This window comes from Balaenoptera musculus, chromosome 1 (genome assembly GCF_009873245.2).
Source record: "Balaenoptera musculus isolate JJ_BM4_2016_0621 chromosome 1, mBalMus1.pri.v3, whole genome shotgun sequence".
NCBI classification, from domain to species: Eukaryota; Metazoa; Chordata; class Mammalia; order Artiodactyla; family Balaenopteridae; genus Balaenoptera; species Balaenoptera musculus.
In genome coordinates, this window is record NC_045785.1 from 22764249 (window position 1) to 22788154 (window position 23906).

Sequence of the window (23906 nt, forward strand, 5' to 3'; positions counted from 1 at the left end):
CATGCAGGTAGCCCAAAAAACCCATATACGGCCCGGAAGCCACTGTCTCTCCTATTAATCCTGTAGTATGGTCCTTGGTTTATTCAAAGAATCTACGTATACTTCTACGATAGGTGTCAGTCTCTCTTGTTAATGTCTTGTAATTTGATTCAATTAAAAGCTCTTATCCATTTACCACACTAACAATCAACTGTTTTCACTATAGAATGTATTATCGAGACCAGGGTACTTGTTTATATGTGTAAATACATCTTGGAGTGTGATACCATGAAGAGAACCTGTTATTTGACATTTTGCGTTTATCTAAAATACATTTCAGAGAGCAGTTTGATACATTTGTCCTGTGTTTTATATGATATAAAAACACCAAATGTATCAAACTCTTGTGGTATCAAGAGTTTTGTATGTCAGATAGACCAGAGGTTGACAAACTTTTTCTGTAAAGGACCAGATAATAACTATTTTAGGCTTTGCAGTCCATATAGTCTCTGTCAAAAGTACTCAACGTTGCCATTGTAGAGTGAAAGCAGCATTGACAATAAATAAACAAAGAAACATGAATATGTTCCAATCAAACTTTATTTGTGGACACTGAAATCTGAGTTTCATATAATTTGTATGTGTCACTAAGTATTTTTCTATTTCTTTCCCAACCGTTTAAAAATGTAAAACCATTCTTAGCTCATAGCCGTACAGAAGCAAGGAAAGGGCTGGCTTTGGCTGCTGGCTGTAGGCTGCTGACCCTCTTACAGGTCGAGAGAGACAGAGAACTGATCAGTTAGATTTTCTGCCTTTGTGCTGTTTCGAAGAGTTGTAGTCACAATCTTAACATCTTCATTCAGTGTTGAAGTATTTTGGGTCTTGTTTAGGGTTAGAAATGGAAAACAAAAGACAAGGCACTCATTCCTATTTATCTGGCAGCCAGGGTACACCTGAACGATAATCTAAAATATCTTTACCACCACAACACACCTGCCTCTGTCAGTTTCCAAATTGTTCTGTGTTAACTGTGCTCTTAACATGTTCAGCGACAAATCCAGCTAACCCCTTTGTTCTTTTTGGTTTTTAAGGGTCTGCCTCTATCTCCCCCTAAGGAATAAAGAAACAATTCCCAAATTCACCTTCTCTTTAGCTGGGTTTTAGAGATATCTAATGAACATGGTAAAGAAAGTGAAATGATTTTCACTCTAAATTTTTGGTACACCATAGTGTATAAATTTAAGGTTGGATATCTAAGGGAAACGTTTTAGAAGGGTTCCTCTTTCAAAATAAAGATTTCTCTGAGAGGAGTTCCCTACATCAGGGCTGATTTGGGCAGTATTTACCAAGAAGTCAGAATAAAATAAAGTTATGTACTTTCGGAGGTGTCTTTGCTCCCTAGTTGACTGTTGTGTTCTGAAGGATTCCTTGATCTGTAATTAGCTTTGGGAGGTGCTTTCTAACACATTCCTAAATCTATGTTCCTTTCCCCCTGGTCCAGGATCCTTTAGCTATGATACACGGTTGAATAAATTGTTTATTCATTAGCAGTTGAGCAAGATATTTAAGCATAAAGAAATCTGCTAAGAACTTCTCTTTTTGGAACATTTTCTTTGATATTTTTCTCATGTTATTTGCTTTGTTAATATGTAAAATTATTACGAATAAATCTTACTGCAAATCTGATTCTGGTTGCTACTAATCATTAAGGAAATGAGTCAGTAATGCTGCACATAGACAGACCCACTACCAAAAAAGGGGAGGAAGGAACCTCTGCTTCAGCAGATCAGCAAGAGATATTGTCAGCCAGTCTTTCTAGAAAAATTCTCTTGTTTTTCCCATATTTTCACTCTTCTGGGTGGCCCAGTAATTGTCTTATGCTCAGTCCTAAAACAGAGACAACTTATGCACATGCGTTCACTACTGAGAGTATTAATGTTTTAAATCAGCTTTGGAACTGTTTGACTTATTTATATGAAGTTTTAAAAATAATTTTTTTCTAACCCACTTAATCAGTCACTACAACACATGTAATTGTCACATCTGTTAGAAGCATTTTTAATATGCTGAATTTGTCTTTTTTTGTTGTTTTTTGTTTTAAAAAGAAGCACTCTACAAATTAGTAGTTATTAATGCCTCTCTGATCATATTGAAGAGTGAGGATGGAGTGGGTGTGGATATGCGGGGCGTGAGGAGAGCTGCTCCTATAATGTGGAATTAACAGAAGGTCCACTGCTTAATCTCTTACTTCACCTTGGTGAACCTTATCTCTTATCTTACTCTCACAGTTCTAGATTCTATTGTATCATCCAGGTGATTACTTAAAACCAACACTCCACATTTTGAAGTGGTCTGTTTACTAGCACAAATTATGTACCTTGTTGCCATGTCTGAGTAATACAAAATTTTGTAGTGTTTCTCCAAAGCCACATTCCTTTTAGGAATTTATTGGAAGTGTTAACATGGAAAACCATTTCACTATTATACGATTTTTTGGGAAGAGAAGATACAGCTAATTAATATCTAGTCATCGTTTTCTGTTGTATATAGTTCTGTGGAATCAAGGTGCTATTTTCTAGATATCAGACTGGGGTATAATATTTGCCTTAAGTGCTTACTATGGCTTTAATCATTTTTGGAATTGGGACTTCTGAGAAATCCTGCCAAGTGTATTTAATTGTGTTCCATACTAAATGATCAGAGTTTTTGTGCTGGTTATAGCCCCTTCCTTTCCATCTCCATCTCTTCAACTCAACCCTTCTTAGTATAATGAAATAAACTTGACTGGTCATATCTGGTCTCCTAGACATGTTTAGTATAACTTTTCATATATGCTCAATCACTTTGATTTCTATAGCTCTATTCAGGTTTGAGAACACTCATTTGATCTGTGGAATCCTTGCTGGTGAGTGCAGTGTTAAGGCAAAATTTTCTATTATTTAATAGTTAAAATTTTGCATCAGGCACTGATTTTACAGCTGTTTGCTTTTTCATTCACCTATTCTGGGGATAATCTAATAACAGCACTATTTAGGAAATGATGAAAACTATGTTTGAAGGATAATTGTCATTGGCAAATTCCATTTGCTGGCATTTGTAAAAGGCTGCATTATAGAATGATTTTGATTTTCCTAAAATAGGCAATTTTACCAACCGTAATTTAATAAAGGCCAGCGTCTTCCTAAGTAAGATCCTTTATCCAGATGTAATTTTTATATGCCAGAGAATAGCGATGGACAATGAAAATGACTCAAGTTTTGTGGAGAAGCTAGTGAGCACTATAAAGACGTACTTCTAGCCAGGGACCAGTAGCATACCAACTTTATTTAAAAAAAAAAAAAAAAAAAAAAAAAGTAGGGGAAGATATAGCCAAGAGAGAAAATTTAGACTGAAGAGAAATGTATTGCATGATTAAGAATGACACACTAGAGAGGAAAGAGAATTTTAAAATCGTCTTTTGCTAGCCACGTGGTTACTCTGTTGTTAGTTTATCCCCATCTTGAGCATTTGTGATTCTAATGTCCTTTTCTAAACTGCCAGTTGGCCTGAGTTTTCCACCAAAAGTGTATCAAAACTATTATTTATGAAGGTTTTGGGGGTGGAGGGGCCAGGGGATGTTTTTCTTTTTGGTAATTTTTGTTCTCCTTTCTTCGTTTGCTTCCTTTTTCGGCTGAAGAATGGGCTACTGCTGCTTGACCTGTCATCTTTATGTGATGTTTACACATGGCTTTTACAAAGGAAGCCATTACCACATCTGATTTATCTCTTATTGCAAGTGCCCCTTTAAAAGCATTTGTTTTAACTTAACAAATTAAAAAACAAAAAAAAATCACCGGGTTAGCGTTATTTTATAACCAAGGGAAACACCGATATTATTAATTTTTCAAAATAGGAATAAGATTACAAATATCGATAATATAGTAAATGTATAAAGACATGTGTTTCGTTTTTTAGAGCTTTTTCCCAAGGCACTTAAAGCCATTCTTTGCTGAGACATAAACTTGCCTTGTTTTGTTAGAGAGAAGTATGTGGAAACAAAGCACTCGCAATTAACTGATCTTATCAGGATTGGAGTCTACTACATTTTTTAGTTTGCATGTTGCAGACCATTTGGGGGTATTATTTAAATACATCTTGATAATTTAAGTGACTGTAATATTTATTGTTTACTTTAGTTAAGAACCAGGAGCTGGACTCTTCTGCTGGGTACCTTCCTTCTGTGCTTAGCAAGATAACCTCGATTCCTGCTGGTTCTGTGGGCATTTGCAGTACAAAGCATTTCTTACGGGGTTTGCAAAGCAAGGGTAATGTGCTCTGTGGGTGTATGTGTGTCTGTGCACACCCCTCCCCCTTAATCCCACTGCCACTTTCTGCTCACTCCTTTTTTCTTATCAAAACTCATTTTTTTAAATCAAAACTTATTTTTTTAAATTATATAAGCCTAACGAATCCCCAAACCCATTTTTCCTGACATACAGGAACACGGATAAAAGTTTAATGTATTAACTTTCCCTGAAGTATTTGCATTTCCATAGGCCACAGAGTCATTGCAAAGATAATGGTGACATTACAGAGCTGATCATATCGTTAAGCAGTATTTCCGAGGCTAGTCCTAACTCTCAGTTTACTTGACTGAATGGCAAAATAGAATGAAGAGAATGTGAAAACCAATGGTAGTTTAAGAGATGTGGTGGATTTAGGGTTCCATTGGGTAAAGTGACTATAGAGATAGTATGCTAAATCTCAGAGTCTCTTTTTACAGAAAATTTAGGAATTTCTGGAAGCAGAATCTGTGGGTCGTAGCATAAAAAGATATGCTTTGGGCTTAGAAACAGCAATAAATCTATTAAGCTTTAAAATGATTGTAAATTTTGTGACTAATCAGAAATGTTCTCAAAACTATTAAAAATGGCCTATCCAGTGTTCTTCATGAGAATCTTGGCTCAGGAATAATTAAATATCCTCATAGTGTATCAATTTTAGTTCTTATCTTCTATCACAGTTTTTTTCTTCTAAGTTCTACCTGGTAATGTCCTCTAAAATATAGTGAGAACCTGGGTCAGAACGTGCTAAGCTGAAAGACCAGCCTTAGTTAAATCCATAGGGTTGGCTAATTTGGATACTTAAGAAACACTAACTGCCATAAGGACTGGTTCTGGTTCATGTTCCTTTGCAAAAAGTAATATTTTAAGAAATATAGTATAAAGACAAATAATATCTAGTATTTGCTTAGCACTTCATTTTGAACACTCTGCACAGTTAACCCTCACAGTAGCCATATCAGGTAGGTAGTGGTGTTCTTGCTTTATGTGATAAAATTGAGTCTCAGAGCAGCTCAGGGACCTACTTAAGAAAAAGCAGTTTTTAAGTGAGAGAACTGGAGCTAAATCCAGGTCTTTGATGTTTCAGTCCAGTGATATTCTGTTATGGCACAGCTATATCCTAAGTCACTTAGTCCCGAAGTGAAAATGTGATGAAAGTTACAGAAAGTGAATTAAGGAGAGGGTTGGAATTTGTGAGGCTCTAATGACTTATAAAACTAGGTATTAACAGTGGTGCTCTAAGATCCCCAAACCACTAATGAGTTGATTTATTAATACTGGACTGCCCTTAACTTGCCTTAAATCCCTCAGGTTGTTTCACAGAATGTCCCAGAACCTGAAATAGGATCTTTCAGTCAGTAGGAACCGGAAGATGGGGAATAAGAAATAAGGTCTTTCCTATTGTTGAGACAGAGAGTCTCAGGGCTTTTGTTTGGCCTTGGGGATAATCTGGTTCCTGGTTTAAAAATCATTCAATAAAAAGAATTGAATTTTTTAGAAGAAAATAGTTGTTTCCTTTACGTATTTATTGGGGATATTTAAATAGATCAATAGTTCAAATTCCCATTAATTAAAGCAAACCTCAAGTCCCAGGTCTGAGGAAAATTAGATTGGTGTCCAAAAGCAAACAAACCAAAAACACCTTGTCATCAAACCAAATGACTTTTTTTTTTTTTTTTAAAGGAAAAACTGTTCTTAAATTTATTTATTTATTTATTTATTTTTGGCTGTGTTGGGTCTTCGTTTCTGTGTGAGGGCTTTCTTTAGTTCTGGCGAGCGGGGGCCACTCTTCATCGCGGTCGCGGGCCTCTCACTGTCGCGGCCTCTCTTGTTGTGGAGCACAGGCTCCAGACGCGCAGGCTCAGTAATTGTGGCTCACGGGCCCAGTTGCTCCGCGGCATGTGGGATCTTCCCAGACCAGGGCTCGAACCCGGGTCCCCTGCATTGGCAGGCAGATTCTCAACCACTGCGCCACCAGGGAAGCCCCAAATGACATTTTATAATTCTAATAATTATTTGTTCTTCATCAAAGAAAGTATTTTTGGTTTTCTGTGCTCGAGCCTCTAAGTATATTTATGTAAAAGTGAAACTCTTGCTGATTTGGAAGGGAATGTTTGAGACTATTTAAGATGACGCTGGTAAAGTGGGTTAAGACAGGATATTTATGTAATTTAGTGAGAGAATTTGTATTTTGGTCTGGCCAGACTAAGAAAATTCTTTTGCAATCATCATTTGTGTTTCCTTCTTCTCAATTTAGTCATTTTGATAAAATGTTACCTTAGCATGTTAATTGCCCTTCTCTTAAAATTTGCCTTGTATAATTTCAGCAAGTAAGAAAACCCATATTTATTAATTTGTCTATAATGTCTGTTTGAACATGCATATATATATGATGATAAAATTTTCACAGGTATTCTAAAAATAGATCTTTGAAAATACTGAGTAGAATATGAAGGAAAAGGATTTTTCTGAAAACTTAATATTAAACATATATGGATTCCAAGACTCTCATTAGAAGTTCGTTTTGTAACTGATATCACTGTATTTTCTTCCTTCTTTTAAAATTGTTCTGTCAGCTGTCTAATTCTGCTAATGGTGGACTCAGTAACATTGTTGACTGGCTCATTTCAGTGTTTAGTGTAATGTTATAATACCTGAGAAGGCACAAAAAATAACAAGACATTGTAATTTAGCTTACTGACCAGCTCTGATAAAAGTTTGCTTTCTCCCCAGGGTTCCACCATTGCCCAACCACCACACAGCCCTGAGTTTATTATGCAGACATATTTAACTGCTATCTGTACATATCATTGTTAATACCTTCATTCAGCTAAATCTAAGTACCCTGGAAAATGGTTCACTGCCTTCTTTTATTTATCTCAAAAGCACCTAAAAGAGGATTCTCTTCTGAGGTGGCAATTAAACAACTATTTATTGAATTTGGTCATTTCATTCTGCTGTCTTATACTTAATTTCAGTAAAAGAAGGTCTCAGCCTGAGGTGTAGGGCACTCAGCCAAAACAAAACAAAACAAACAAACAAAAAACCACACACACACAAGAAATATAAAGCCTTCTGATGTGAAGTATCACAGTGTTTATCTATAGTCTATATCACTAATCTAGAGTTAATGTTCAAATCAGGTCTTGGATACTTTAATATTTTATATTCCCAGTTGCTATCATGACTTTGGCAAGAGAGTGATAAGTTTCCTTAAGTGTCTTTACTGTTTCAGAGGCAGATGTCTAATAAGAAATTCACAGAAACTCTGTGACAACTCACAGATACAACCATATTTTTAGTCATATTCCTGAGAATATCCCTGCCATTTCTAAATCAGAAAGCATTAAACAAAATGTAACGAAGCTACACCTTAAATTTGAGCTATTTCTTCTCCACTCAGATAGATTGTCCATCATCCTTGACTTTGACTTTCAAAATCCACTCACTAAATTACTACAGTTTCATATTATATTCTCCATATAAAAGAGAATTTTTATACTATTTACCAGTTACTGACATTTCTTATCATTCTTTCCATTAACTACTTTTTCATTTAGGAAACCATTAAGGTTTATTTTTAACTGTTTTCAAAGGCTTGGAGGATATTAAGGATTTATCAGCACTTCCTTCATAAATTGTTTACCAGACTCTTTGGGTTTTACAGATCACTTCATTATGAAACCAGTGTAAAAGCCTGCATAAGAAAAATTATTTAATAGCATTTTTATTACAAAGGTAATGCATATTCATTTTAAAAAGGTTGGGAAATACAGAAAAACACAAAGAAAGAAATTAAATTATTTGCAATCCTACCCCTACTGATATTTTAGTATACCTTGACGTCTTTTTCATGTATATAATTACACACATTGGAAAATATAATTTTTAAATTGATAAGAAATAAAACATAGCATATTATTAAGAGGGGGATTTAGTCTTTGAAGTTAGCATTTTTGCCTTCTTCCCTTATTCCAACAATCTAATCCTGGTCCTGAAATGAAAGTATGTCCCTGGAGTCATATGACAAGGTTGGCAGGGAAAGAGTTGCTGTTCTTCATTTGGTCCTTAACTGCCTACCCAGGATTTTAATGCATAGGAAGATAAAATGAGACAATAGCAGGTTCCTTTTCTTTTTTTTTTAACAGAGAAAGGAATTGTTTTCCTATTGCCATCTAAAGGTAAAACTGGACTTCATTAAGCAAGGAACAAGGACAAAATGTGTGTGGGGAAAATTACCACATAGGCCCTCCAGAAAAAAACTTATATGGCTCTTGCTTATGTAGCAAAATTTTAGAAAGATTTTCAGGATTTATTTTCATTGTGTTGCTTATAGGATAAGAGAGTCTTGTCAGTATAACTGTACTTCTCTCAATAGTCTCTTCAAATATATAAATCCCTTCCTTCAAAAATAACCTAAAACGAAAGACTCTGGATTGCATTTAATGGAGTAGCAGCAAAATACCTATAAAACACCCATATCCTGCTCTTAATGATATCTGTAATCCCTAAGTCAAGGGAGAGGTTATTTATAACTCACAAAGTCACATACATGCTCAGGGTTTGATGTTCCTGTGACATAATCCGTTTGAATAAGTCATTTTCAAGAGAAAGCCTTTAGGGAAAAAAAAATATCTCTTGATTTCTGAATTATCATACTTAGCAGGAACCATTGACTTTTTAAGTAAAATTGAGAATTTTCAATCAAATAATGTTCCTGCTCACTTAAATATTGGTCTAACATTCTTCCTTCTCATATCCTTTTATTAAATAATTAATTAATTAATTAATTAATTTTTGGCTGCCTTGGGTCTTCGTTGCTGAGCGCAGGCTTTCTCTACTTGTGGCGAGCGGGGGCTACTCTTTTGTTGCGGTGTGCAGGCTTCTCATTGCAGTGGCTTTTACTTTGTTGCGGAGCACAGGCCCTAGAGCGTGCGGGCTTCAGTAGTTGTGGCACACGGGCTCAGTAGTTGTGGCTCACGGGCTCTAGAGCACAGGCTCAGTAGTTGTGGCACACAGGCTTAGTTGCTCTGTGGCATGCGGGATCTTCCCAGACCAGGGATCGAACCCGTGTCCCCTGAATTGGCAGGCAGATTCTTAACCACTACGCCACCAGGGAAGTCCCCCTTTTCATATTCTTGAAACCAACTAGACAGCCTTGTGGTACTTTATACAGGCAACTGGTCTTTCTATTGTAGCATCCTTCTTATAGATCCTGCATCAGGCCAGACAAGCAGCACATCAGATCTCAATTTTATCTGTCACTGTGGGTGGTGCAGACGCAGTCATATGTTTATTCATATCCTTGAGAAGATCCCTTTAAATTTTCCAGACTAATTTGGTATATGCAGCTGTGCAGTATCTTATATAATCCAGTGGTCCATGCTGATGGTCATAGCCAAAGGCACAACACTGTCAGTTAAAATTCCTCACTCATGTTAGATGCCAAATTGTGGGTGTCTTATGTCATGGGGATTTTAGATCTTCTTTTTGACCCAATCTTTTCTTCTGGCTTTCCAGCCTTCTCCTTATATTTCAAAGTATAGTGTCGGCCACTAAAACCAGACTCTGCTAAGAGGACTTTGGACAACTTTGTGCTTCCCAAAAGAATAGTCAGGTTTAGTGTATATTCTTTTGAACATAATAGGACATGTCCTTTGGGCCTACTTGAGATACTTTCTGTTGCCATGGGAAGAAATGGGCTTAGAATCAAACACTGACCTTAGTTTAAACCTTGGTTCCATCACTTCCTAGCTCTGACTTGCTTACCCTCTCTGTTTCTTCATCTATAAAATAGAGATAGTGACTACCTCATAGTGAGGTTGTGAAAAATTAAATAAGAAAACCTGTTAGAGTGACTATCACACGGTGAACATGCAATAATGTTAGTTTTCCTCTTATTTTACTGATGTAGGAGATAGAATGCTGGACCCAGAATGCTGGTCTGGTCAAGTGGGCCACTTCTTATGTTCTTTGTAAACAAGCCTGTTCAGTTTTTTTTTTTTTTGAAAGAGCATCTCTGTTTTTTTTTTTAATTAATTAAATTAATTAATGAATTTTTTATTTTTGGCTGCCTTAGGTCTTCGTTGATGCGTGCAGGCTTTCTCTAGTTGCGGCGAGCAGGGGCTAACTCTTCATTGCAGTGCATGGGCTTCTCATTGTGATGTCTTCTCTTGTTGCGGAGCATGGGCTCTAGGCACGCAGGCTTCAGTAGTTGTGGCACGCGGACTCTGTAGTTGTGGCTCACGGACTCTAGAGCGCAGGCTCAGTTGTTGTGGTGCATGGGCTTAGTTGCTCCGCGGCATGTGGGATCTTCCCACAGGCTCGAACCCCTGTCCCCTACGTTGGCAGGCGGATTCTTAACCACTGCGCCACCAGGGAAGTCCCAAGCCTTTTTAGTTTTTGAATAGCACAAGGCAAAGCAGTTCTTAGGGCTCCTGGATTTATTTGGTATAATTTCAACAAGTTTTTACTGAACATCTATTACGTGCCAAAAACTGTGCAAGAGAGATAACAGAGCTAAGAAACATAGCAAGTTCTTCCAAGTCTAATGGAAATGACAGATGAGTAAACCAATAATGACAGGGTACAACGGGAACAAAAGAGGCATGGTATCTAAATATACTTTAGGCAGCCGGGGGAAACTTCCAGAAGAACTGACCTGAGCTGAGTATGGACTTGCAGGCAGAAGGAACAATACAATATTGACAAAGGCACGGAGGCAAAAGAAAGCATGCTCTGTTCTAGGAACTGCAAATTGTCTTGAATTAATGGAGAGAAGGATGTGTGTGGAGTTACAGCAAGGTGAAGCTGGAGAGAGAGGTAGGAGTCATATTTTAAAGTATTTTCTATGTCTTAATAAAGGACCTGAACTTTATCCAGAAGGCAATGAAGAACCACTGAAGGATTTTAACCTGAAAAATGGAATTTTCAATGTTTCATTTTAGAAATAAATATTTTCACGGCAGAATAGAGGATGTGTTCAGGGAAGGTTTGAGATGAGAAAGAAGGAAGGAAGAAAGAAAAGAAGAAAAATGGTTTAGGGCATTAGTAGTAAGTGGGGTGAGGCATTATTAGAGCCTGAATGAAGATAGTAAGTGTGGGAATAGAGAAGAGTAGACAGATAAGGGAGATATTAAAGTGGAATAGATGAGTTTAGTTTGGGGCATATTGTGTTCCATATGCCTGGGAGAGTGTCCAGTAAGTAGTTGGCTGTGTTGTCCAAGAGATCTGGACAACAGAGCCAACTGGAGCGGCTGATTTGACCATATGTGAGAGTGCTCTAAGTGGTAATCCAACCCAACTGTTATCAGTTTTCCTTTCATTTCCAATGACTAATAGATATTAGGTGATCAGTAAATATTTGCTGAATTGATATTACTGTGGCTACAGCTTTTACCCTTGGTCTCCTCTATTCCTGTGCTGGCCTAAGCAACGTTTAATTCACAAATGGCTTCTTGATGACAGACCACTACTTATCACTTGAGCAGACTGGTATAAAATTGGCTCTTACTTGATTATCTTAGGTATTTTCCTGGTTATTAATCAGCCTTCTCAGTTGTGACAAAATTATTTGGAGAAGCCATGAAGTACCTCTCCATGTGAGTGGGTGGGGATATGCTATTCACAATGCTAGAGCTAGCATATAGCAATTTGAGAAAGCCTGTTTGTTTATTACCAGCTGGTCTATTTTTGGGCAGCTCCATAGCAGCTTGTCTGACTCAAAAGAAATGGTGAGATAAGTGCCCTAGAAAGTAGTACAGTGTGTTAATAACATAACAACAAACTCTTTCTAGTGTCCTCCAGGCCCTAGCCTATTATAGGTGCTCAGGTAATGTTGATTGAATTAAGTGAATCTACATGGTAATTGACAATTACAGAATTTACATGCTTTCATATATATTATTGTATTTGATCTTCAGAACCCTGTGAGCCAAACCAAGTATTACTCTCATTTTAAACATGAGGAAATTCATATACCCTTAGCAAGAGTAGTTTATGTATCTCTGATACATCTGCAGACAGAGACAGTTTCTCTTGTCATCTCTCAATTCTACCTTTTCATGTCCTAAGTAATATTCATGATCAGTCAGTGAAAGACCTGCCTAATGTGAGTTCAACTTGTACCACCTTGAGATGCTCTTGAGTTGACTGTTTCTAGAAGTAAGGTTGGCCTGGAGTTCTTGAGTGCAGTGCATCTTTTCTTACCCTTCTTGGCCACTGGTTTATACTCATCAAAATGTGGGCTGGTTTACAACTTAAGGAGCAGCAGTGATTTTTTAAGAAATATAATACATGTAGTGTGATTTGAGCACTAAAATGTGTAAGCTGCTCCAAGTGTACGTCATCTACTCCAGGAACACCTTTTTAAAAGAGTCCTTTTCTGTTAAGTTCCTTTATGGCATGCATGTAATATGGTAAATTGATCTTACCAAAATTTCAGACCTAAGTGGCTTATGTACAGCTCTCTGGTGAGCACATGCAGATTTTCCTGACATTTGCCTTCTGTTAGATTGTTCATTTCTCAAATGGTTCATATTCTTTTCTTAATAGTGTGAATTCCTACTTTTCTTCCACCCACAGCACCTTTCTTTAAACTTTAGGAGTAGGTCTACTGTGATGTTATCTTCTCATCCACATTCTCTTGAAAGTTCTTATTTTAGATCTATTTTCCCTGTGATGTGAGGCATTTAGCCCAGGAGGGAACTCTGTGCTTCCAGGATTTATTTCTCTTAGGGGTTGGAGATATGTCATTCATCTGTGGAGAAATACTTCTCAGCTGCTCAGTCGCGTTTATTCTGTTTACAAAGAAATGTTTCACTATTTTTGATATTATAGTTAATTCTTTGACCATGATTGGATTAAGTCTGTGCTGGATGTACTCAATTTCCATATCTCTGCCAACCAACGTCTAGATTTTAGCTTCTCCATTATGGGCCAGCATGATGATACGTATGGCTTGGAGATATGTGGAATATTTTTCAACCTGACCAGACTCCTCAAGCGTATGTTTTATTGACTCATAAATTGCATTGTGTCATGTGCATAGTAATGAGTTAGGTATTTAGGAATAGTGACTCCTCTAAATATGAAGAGTATGTGTTATACAGAGAAGACCATAGTAATACGAAGTGCTTGGTACTATGTGAAGCACATCGAAATCATTTCTCAGATTAACCATGTTGTAGAAATATGACCAAAATGAGGTTGGAATCATTTAAGCTGCTGACATGTTTTGTGAACAGTAATTCTTCCTTTTGACCACCTCAGGAGTTAAGATTCTTGGTTTATGTTAGTGTTAATATTTTTGAGGCCTCTTGGAAATCATTGTTGATTCTCAGAGTTCACTGTATTCCCCACGTATTCCTAATCTTCTTGCTTTTGTATGTGTTCATTCATTTGTAGAATATAAATGGCATTCGCACAGAGGAGGTGGCTGCCATGACCAAGGGGCCATTTACCAACCCTGACTCTGAATGGGAGGGCCCCAAGCATTCAGTAATTCCTAGTAAGAGCCAAATGACTACCCCGTTGGAGTCTCCACAAAACTTTGGCTTTGGCTCCCTCTCCATAAGCAGCAAGGAGACAGAAGAGAAGGAGCAGGGGGCAACTGGCTATCTTGATATTGAGGAAATGTCGAGAGGTCCAAGTGGGGAATGTGTAGGAGTGGAGGAACAGGCCAGTGCCTTAAAGTCCTCAATATCACCAGCTTCCTCTCAGCTGCAACTTGCTGAAAAAAAAGCAGAGAGTAGTGAAGAACATGTTATACCAGGAGAGCCTGTTGGAGAGCAAAATGGATCATTTCCTGACTCTCGTGTGGGTAACCAGTTCCCCACCCTCATTCGAAGTTTCCAGGTAGTAACTGATTCAGTCGTGCAGATCTAATGACTCACTTTGGGAGAGGGCCAGAATCTATTCTGTGGAGGAGGTGGTGGTGGTGGCAGTGGTGAGGGTAGTAGCCTCTTGGCTTTTTTTCAAAATCACAGAATAAAATTGAAATCCTTGATTACTACAAAGAAATTTATTCAGAGTCACTAACACCAAGGCTAGAAATGCTTTCTCCCCTGTTGACTTAACAAAACTCTTGGGGGTAAACTCCAGCTGTTTATCTTTATGAAGCTGGTGTAAGTATGTTCCTCTTTTCCTTGCTCAAGTATGGGCTGTGTAAAGAGGTGAATTTCTGAGACTTCTGTGATGAGGAGCCCTCAGTGTTCTGAGACCCTGCTCAAAAAATTAAAATACTCTTAATTACAAGGGGTAACTGACTTTTTAAATAAGGAATCAGGCCCCAAATAATTTTTTCTGTATTGCAGCCACATAGCGCAGCCCACCACTCCCACTGACCCCACTCACGGGAGCTTCCATGATTTATAGGTACTAATCTTCTATGCTAAGGTGGATGGCCACTTAACTTTACCACAATCAAATGGTAGTTTTAGGGTGATTTATAGTCTTGGGGAAGGTGAGCTGATGGACAAGAAACCTTTGATATTTCGCTAATGTTCATTCTTCTGAAATTCTGAGATTAATCACCAGGTGGTGGTAGAACTGATTATTTTCTCTCCAGTTTTCCAAATACTGTTTCTTTTCAATAACTCCAAAGTGAATGTCTGACATTGATTTGAAAGAAGTTAATGAATTCCAGGGGAATGTGTTCCGATGCCACTGCTATTTCATGTACCATTTGTACTTAGGGGAGGAAATATGGCTGATTTTCTTAATTTTAATGGTACAGTCACAAGGACAAACAAAAGTGAGTGCTATTTGGCAAGTAGTTTTATATTAAAATTCTGAAGGTCAGTCTGAAGTGTTTTATATCACCAATCGTAACTGTCTGATATCATAATTTTCCATTAAGCATATGAAAGTGATTATAGTAATGCTGTTCTTTAATATCTTTCATGATTTGACACCTTGTCAGGGCTACTTTGGAATAGTGTCCAAGTCTTTGGCAAAGATTGAGCTAGCCCTTTGCTTGATTACAGCAATCACTTTGATCAGCTCAATGTCAGAAGTTTAGTTCTCCACAGCCTTCAGAAGACTCTGGTAACTCTGTTTCTTTACTGCTTCACAGCCTCCCCTGGTGAAGACTCAGACCGTCACCATCTCAGATACTGCCAATGCTGTGAAAAGTGAAATTCCAACCAAAGACGTCCCTATAGTCCACACCGAGACCAAGACCATCACTTATGAGGCTGCCCAGGTAGGACACAGTTTGATATTTCAGAACCAAAGACTACAGTAAACATGATAAATATCCTTTCTTCACAGGGTTGCTAATCACTTGCTGCAAATAATGCTAGGCTTTTCTGGGGCAGTTCTTTTCAGAAGAGATTACTGATCTCAAGATGTCCCAAAATACTTTTTCAAAAGCAACATTATCTTGGCTCTGATTGCTTATATCCACCCAATTCAGTTAGGGAAGGCAGTCTAGTGTAATGGTTGATAACATGGGCTTTGGGTCAAACAAATCTGAGTTCAGGTCCCAGCTTTTTTAAAAATTTAATTAATTAATTAATTTATTTATTTTTGGCTGCGTTGGGTCTTCGTTGCTGTGCGTGGGCCCTCTATAGTTGTGGCGAACAGGGGCCCCTCCTCGCCGCGGTGCGCAGGCCTCTCATTGCGGCAGCCTCTCTCATTGCGGCGTCCTCTCTCGTTGCGGAGCACGAGCTCTAGGCGCGTGGGCTTCAGCAGTTGTGGCATGTGGGCTCAGTAGTTGTGGCTCGCGGGCTCTAGAGTGCAGGCTCAGTAGTTGTAGCGCACGGGCTTAGTTGCTCCGCGGCATGTGGGATCTTCCCGGAGCAGGGCTCGAACCCGTGTCCCCTGCATTGGCAGGTGGACTCTTAACCACTGTGCCACCAGGGAAGCCCCAGGTCCCAGCTTCTTCATTTGCTAACTTAAACAAGTGGTTGAACGTCTGTGAGCCCTGATGCCCCCACACCCCACCTCCACCCGCATGATGTTAGTATCTACTTCATGATTCTGTTGTAAAGCTTATATAAAATACAGTGCTGTATGGAATCAACTTGAGCACCACGCCTGAAAGTGTAAATAAGAAACGGCTATAATAATTATAATCAATTTATTACAATTAAATTTAAAATCATGTAAGAATTTAGTACTTAAAATTTTTGTTTACTTCCTACTTTTAGTAATATTTCTCCTTCATTGTTAGTAATTTCAATGAGTTCGGTTGCTTGTGTTGAGTTGTTTTTCTTTTATATATATATATATATATTTATTTATTTATTTTTCTTATTAGTCATCCATTTTATACACATCGGTCTATACATGTCAACCCCAATCTCCCAATTCATCACACCACAACCCCCACCCCGTGCCGCTTTCCCCCTTTGGTGTCCATACATTTTTTTCTCTACTTCTGTGTCTCAATTTCTGCTCTGCAAACAGGTTCATCTGTACCATTTTCTAGGTTCCACATATATGCATTAATATACGATATTTGTTTTTCTCTTTCTGACTTATTTCACTCTGTATGACAGTCTCTAGATGCATCCACGTCTCAACAAATGACCCAATTTCGTTCCTTTTTATGGCTGAGTAATATTCCATTGTATATATGTACAACATCTTCTTTATCCATTCGTCTGTCGATGGGCATTTAGGTTGCTTCCATGACCTGCCTATTGTAAACAGTGCTGCAATGAACATTGGGGTACATGTGTCTTTTTGAATTATGGTTTTCTCTGAGTATATGCCCAGTAGTGGGATTGCTGGGTCATATGGTAATTCTATATTTAGTTCTTTATGGAATCTCCATACCATTCTCCATAGTGGCTGTATCAATTTACATTCCCACCAATAGTGCAAGAGGGTTCCCTTTTCTCCACACCCTCTCCAGCATTTGTTTGTAGATTTTCTGATGATGCCCATTCTAACTGGTGTGAGGTGATACCTCATTGTAGTTTTGATTTGCATTTCTCTAATAATTAGTGATGTTGAGCAGCTTTTCATGTGCTTCTTCACCATCTGTATGTCTTCTTTGGAGAAATGTCTATTTAGGTCTTCTGCCCATTTTTGGATTGGGTTGTTTGTTTTTTTTTAATATTGAGCTGCATGAGCTGTTTATATATTTTGGAGATTAATCCTTTGTCCGATGATTCATTTGCAAATATTTTCTCCCATTCTGAGGGTTGTCTTTTCATCTTGTTTATGGTTTCCTTTCCTGTGCAAAAGTTTTTAAGTTTCATTAGGTCCCATTTTTAAGTTTTTGTTTTTATTTCCATTACCCTAGGAGGTGGATCAAAAAAGATCTTGCTGTGATTTATGTCAAAGAGTGTTCTTCCTATGTTTTCCTCTAAGAGTTTTATAGTGTCTGGTCTTACATTTAGGTCTCTAATCCATTTTGAGTTTATTTTTGTGTATGGTGTTAGGGAGTGTTCTAATTTCATTCTTTTACATGTAGCTGTCCAGTTTTCCTAGCACCACTTATTGAAGAGACTGTCTTTTCTCCATTGTATATCTTTGCCTCCTTTGTCATGATTAGTTGACCATAGGTACGTGGGTTTATCTCTGGGCTTTCTATCTTGTTCCATTGATCTATGTTTCTGTTTTTGTGCCAGTACCATATTGTCTTGATTACTGTAGCTTTGTAGTATAGTTTGAAGTCAGGGAGTCTGATTCCTCCAGCTCCATTTTTTCCCTCCACGCTGCTTCGGCTATTCGGGGTCTTTTGTGTCTCCATACAAATTTTAAGATTTTTTGTTCTAGTTCTGTAAAAAATGCCATTGGTAATTTGATAGAGATTGCATTGAATCTGTAGATTGCTTTGGGTAGTATAGTCATTTTCATAATATTGATTCTTCCAATCCAAGAACACGGTATATCTCTCCATCTGTTGGTATCATGTTTAATTTCTTTCATCAGTGTCTTACAGTTTTCTGCATAGAGGTCTTTTGTCTCCCTAGGTAGGTTTATTCCTAGGTATTTTATTCTTTTTGTTGCAGTGGTAAATGGGAGTGTTTCCTTAATTTCTCTTTCAGATTTTTCATCATTAGTGTATAGGAATGCAAGAGATTTCTGTGCATTAATTTTGTATCTTGCAAAGTTACCAAATTCATTGATTAGCTCTAGTAGTTTTCTGGTGGCATTTTTAGGATTCTTGCAAACAGTGACAGTTTTACTTCTTCTTTTCCTTCTCTGATTGCCGTGGCTAGGACTTCCAAAACTATGTTGAATAATAGTGGTGAGAGTGGACATCCTTGTCTTGTTCCTGATCTTAAAAGAAATGCTTTCAGTTTTTCACCATTGAGAATGATGTTTGCTGTGGGTTTGCATATATGGCCTTTATTATGTTGAAGTAGGTTCCCCCTATGCCCACTATCTGGAGAGTTTTTATCATAAATCAGTGTTGAATTTTGTGAAAAGCTTTTCCTGCATCTATTGAGATGATCATATGGTTTTTATTCTTCAGTTTGTTAGTATGGTGTATCACATTGATTGATTTGCGTATATTGAAGAATCCTTGCATCCCTGGGATAAATCCCACTTGATCATGGTGTATGATCCTTTTACTGTGTTGTTGGATTCTGTTTGCTAGTATTTTGTTGAGGATTTTTGCATCTATATTCATCAGTGATATTGGTCTGTAATTTTCTTTTTTGTAGTATCTTTGTCTGGTTTTGGTATCAGGGTGATGGTGGCCTCATAGAATGAGTTTGTGAGTGTTCCCTCCTCTGCAATTTTTTGGAAGAGTTTGAGAAGGATGGGTGTTAGCTCTTCTCTAAATGTTTAATAGAATTCACCTGTGAAGCCATCTGGTCCTGGACTTTTGTTTGTTGGAAGATTTTTAATCACAGTTTCAATTTCATTACTTGTGATTGGTCTGTTCATATTTTCTGTTTCTTCCTGGTTCAGTCTTGGAAGGTTATACCTTTCTAAGAATTTGTCCATTTCTTCCAGGTTGTCCATTTTATTGGCATCGAGTTGCTTGTAGTAGTCTCTTAGGATGCTTTGTATTTCTGTGGTGTCTGTTGTAACTTCTCCTTTTTCATTTCTAATTTTATTGATTTGAGTCCTCTCCCTCTTTTTCTTGATGAGTCTGGCTAATGGTTTATCAATTTTGTTTATCTTCTCAAAGAACCAGCTTTTAGTTTTATTGATCTTTGCTATTGTTTTCTTTGTTTCTATTTCATTTGTTTCTGCTCTGATCTTTATGATTTCTTTCCTTCTGCTAACTTTGGGTTTTGTTTGTTCTTCTCTCTCTAGTTCCTTTAGGTGTAGCGTTAGATTGTTTATTTGAGATTTTTCTTGTTTCTTGAGGTAGGCTTGTATAGCTATAAACTTCCCTCTTAAAACTGCTTTTGCTGCATCCCATAGGTTTTGGATCGTCGTGTTTTCATTGTTATTTGTCTCTAGATATTTTTTGATTTCCTCTTGGATTTCTTCAGTGATCTCTTGGTTATTTAGTAATGTATTTTTTAGCCTCCATGTGTTTGTGTTTTTTATGTTTTTTTCCCCTGTAATTGATTTCTAATCTCATAGCGTTGTGGTCAGAAAAGATGCTTGATATGATTTCAATTTTCTTAAATTTACTGAGGCTTGATTTGTGACCCAAGATGTGATCTAGCCTGGAGAATGTTCCATGTGCACTTGAGATGAGAGTGTAATCTGCTGTTTTTGGATGGAATGTCCTATAAATATCAATTAAATCTATCTTGTCTATTGTTTCATATAAAGCTTCTGTTTCCTTAGTTATTTTGATTTTGGATGATCTGTCCATTGGTGTAAGTGAGGTGTTAAAGTCCCCCACTATTATTGTGTTACTGTTGATATCCTCTTTTATAGCTGTTAGCAGTTGCCTTATGTATTGAGGTGCTCCTATGTTTGGTGCATATATATTTATAATTGTTATATCTTCTTCTTGGATTGCTCCCTTGATCATTACGTAGTGTCCTTCCTTGTCTCTTGTAACATTCTTTATTTTAAAGTCTATTTTATCTGATATGAGTATTGCTACTCCAGCTTCCTTTTGATTTCCATTTGCATGGAATATCTTTTTCCATCCCCTTAGTTTCAGTCTGGATGTGTCCCTAGGTCTGAAGTGGGTCTCTTGTAGACAGCATATATATGGGTCTTGTTTTTGTATCCATTCAGCAAGCCTGTGTCTTTTGGCTGGAGCCTTTAATCCATTCACGTTTAAGGTAACTATCTATATGTATGTTCCTGTGACCATTTTCTTAATTGTTTTGGGTTTGTTTTTGTAGGTCCTTTTGTTCTCTTGTGTTTCCCACTTAGAGAAGTTCCTTTAGCATTTGTTGTAGAGCTGGTTTGGTGGTGCTGAATTCTCTTAGCTTTTGCTTGTGTGTAAAGCTTTTGATTTCTCCATAGAATCTGAATGAGATCCTTGCCAGGTAGAGTAATCTTGGTTGTAGGTTCTTCCCTTTCATCACTTTAAGTATATCATGCCACTCCCTTCTGGCTTGTAGAGTTTCTGCTGAGAAATCAGCTCTTAACCTTATGGGAGTTCACTTGTATGTTATTTTTCATTTTTCCCTTGCTGCTTTCAATAATTTTTCTTTGTCTTTAATTTTTGCAAATTTGATTACTATGTGTCTTGGCGTGTTTCTCCTTGGGTTTATCCTGTATGGGACTCTCTGCGCTTCCTGGACTTGGGTGGCTATTTCCTTTCCCATGTTAGGGAAATTTTCGACTATAATCTCTTCAAATATTTTCTCTGGTCCTTTCTCTCTCTCTTCTCCTTCTGGGACCCCTATAATGAGAATGTTGTTGTGTTTAATGTTGTCCCAGAGGTCTCTTAGGCTGTCTTCATTTCTTTTCATTCTTTTTTCTTTAGTCTGTTCCGCAGCAGTGAATTCCACCATTCTGTCTTCCAGGTCACTTATCCGTTCTTCTGCCTCAGTTATTCTGCTATTGATTCCTTCTAGTGTAGTGTTCATTTCAGTTATTGTATTGTTCATCTCTGTTTGTTTGTTCTTTAATTCTTCTAGGTCTTTGTTCAACATTTCTTGCATCTTCTCGATCTTTGCCTCCATTCTTTTTCTGAGGTCCTGGATCATCTTCACTATCATTATTCTGAATTCTTTTTCTGCAAGATTGCCTATCTCCATTTCATTTAGTTGTTCTTCTGGGGTTTTATCTTGTTCCTTCATGTGGTACATAGCCCTCTGCCTTTTGATCTTGTCTATCTTTCTGTGAATGTGGTTTTTGTTCCACAGGCTGCAGGATTGTAGTTCTTCTTGCTTCTGCTGTCTGCCCTCTGAGTTGTTTTTCTTTTTTTTTATTCACAGATGCCAAAAGTGAGAGAAACTTTTCCTTCTATAAACTGAGCTGTTAATTCATTACTGCAACAAATATTTGTTGAGCATTTATATGTTAGGCCAATACAGTGTACAGGGTGGACACAGGCCCTATGCTCTGGAACTGACATTCTAGTCAGGAGAGACAGGCAATAAAACACATAAGTGTATGAATTTCAGACAGCGATAAGTGCTATAAAGAAACTAAAATAGGATCAAGAGTTAGACAATGTGGAATAACATGAAAAGTTGCTATTTTGGGGCTAGAATAGTCATGAAAATCCTCTCTGAGAAAGTGACATTTTAGCTGAAGCCTGCATGATCATGATGGGAAGGAGGCAGCTACATGGAACTCCGGCTGGGTGTTTTCCCATGAATCCTTTCAGTTAATCCTCACATCACCATAAACTGGATGATGATATCCACCTTTAGGAAGCAGTGTAACTTGCCAGTTGAAAGCACGTGCTTTGCAATTAGACAAGTAGAATTTGTATCCTAGCTCAGCCATGTACTAGCTGGATAACTTTAAACAAATCGTTAATCTCCCTAAGCCTCTGTTTCCTGCCTGTAAAATGGGGATAATACTACATACCACTGCAAGATTTGAGGGAGGATGAAGTGAAATGATGTCTGTAAAGTGCTTGGTGCGTTCATAGACATTCAATTAACGTTAGTATGCTTCCCGTGTCTCTCTCTTGTGGTCTAGAGTGTAGAATTTGAGTTTGGTAAATAATGAGAGGTTGCTTCAAGTTTTCTGGTAGTGGTGATAAAGTGGCCTAATTAAAGCAGTGCTATTGGAAGATGGTTCCTAAAGCTGTGTGCTGCACCTGTTAAAGGAGAGGCTGCCTAGAGACAGGAATACGGCTACGGGAGGTCTGGGGGGATGCTTGTGAAGAACTGAGGTGTAGCCTGAGGAAACAAGAAGAAAGAGTTGCGTCAGGAGAGACAGTGAAGGATGAACAGGACTTGGCAGTGAAGGGGACTACAAAGGAAGTCAGGGGACATTCCTTTAAGATCGTGCACACAATGAGCCAGGGATGTTTAGAAAATAAGTACTTGCAGATGGGAGGGAACCCTTTAAGTTGTCACTACCATGGAAACAACCTAACTCTCTATCAGTAGGGAACATGTTTGTAAATTATGGTACATCCAATTAAGGCAATTCTGTGCAGCCATTAAAAAAAGCTTCTGATGGGAATAATCTACGTGATAAATCGGTAAATGAAAAAATGCAGTGCAATATGGTATAAATAATATGCTACTGTTTATGGGAGGGAAGAAGGTTGTATGTACAACTATGTATGAATAGGCTTATATGTGAATATACTAACTCTGAATGGGTACTTAAAAAAACAAAAACAAAAACAAAAAACCACCAGTGGTGGCCTGGGATGAAGAGGCCTGGGACGCCAGCTGTGGTTAGGAGTGGGAGGGAGACCAACATTTCATTGATCTCCATTTTAAAGATTTAAAATTTTGTAGCATGTGCATATAAAAAAAATGTTTTTAATAGTTCAAAATAAATTATTGGGCTTCCCTGGTGGCGCAGTGGTTGAGAATCTGCCTGCCAATGCAGGGGACACGGGTTCGAGCCCTGGTCTGGGAAGATCCCACATGCCGCGGAGCAACTGGGCCCGTGATCCACAACTACTGAGCCTGCGCGTCTGGAGCCTGTGCTCCGCAACAAGAGAGGCTGCGATAGTGAGAGGTCCGCGCACCGCGATGAAGAGTGGCCCCCGCTCGCCGCAACTAGAGAAAGCCCTTGCACAGAAACGAAGACCCAACACAGCCAAAAATAAATAAATTTATTTAAAAAAATATTATTAAAAAAGTTGTTAGGGCCATCCTGACCACAGAAGCCCATGTTTGGTTTGAGTATAGCCCCTACAAAAAGGGGAAAGGAAGCAGTCATTTTTAAATATCCTAGCATGTAAGAGAAATACAGAGGCATTATGAAGTACAAGATAAAGCATGTGGGCTTTGGAGTTAGAGAGACCTGGATCTTCATTCCAACACTTGCTAGTTTCATGACCTTCAGCAAGTCACTTAACCTCTGAGCCTTAGCTTTGTCTTCTGAAAAATACCTTTTTAAGGTCACTGAGATAAAGATAATATTTGCCTGGCACATAGTGGCTATTCCAAAATGGTAGATATTATATTGTTATACATCTAAGACAGTCAGCCAAGATACAAATTACTTCTTATTGACTAGACAGTGGAGTATAGTGGGGAAAAGTATTGACTTTGGAATTAGATTTCCTGGGTTTGAACCTGCTCCATCACTGACTAGTGTGTAGTCAAGTTACTGAATCACTGTGTGCCTCAG

At 37.9% G+C, this 23906-nt stretch overlaps 1 protein-coding gene across 23 annotated transcripts in view; it reads left to right on the top strand.

The window, feature by feature from the left end:
- Positions 1–23906, top strand: part of EPB41 (erythrocyte membrane protein band 4.1) — a 204777-nt gene that overhangs the window by 161805 nt on the left and 19066 nt on the right. For 13 of the 23 annotated variants that reach the window (XM_036847646.1, XM_036847814.1, XM_036846869.1 and 10 more), the window contains 2 exons: positions 13707–14156; positions 15376–15504. In XM_036847646.1, the coding sequence (XP_036703541.1) occupies positions 13707–14156; positions 15376–15504 (579 nt within the window). The remainder of the gene's footprint in view (positions 1–13706; positions 14157–15375; positions 15505–23906) is intronic. The other 10 variants (XM_036847728.1, XM_036847976.1, XM_036847902.1 and 7 more) reach the window with 2 other exon arrangements.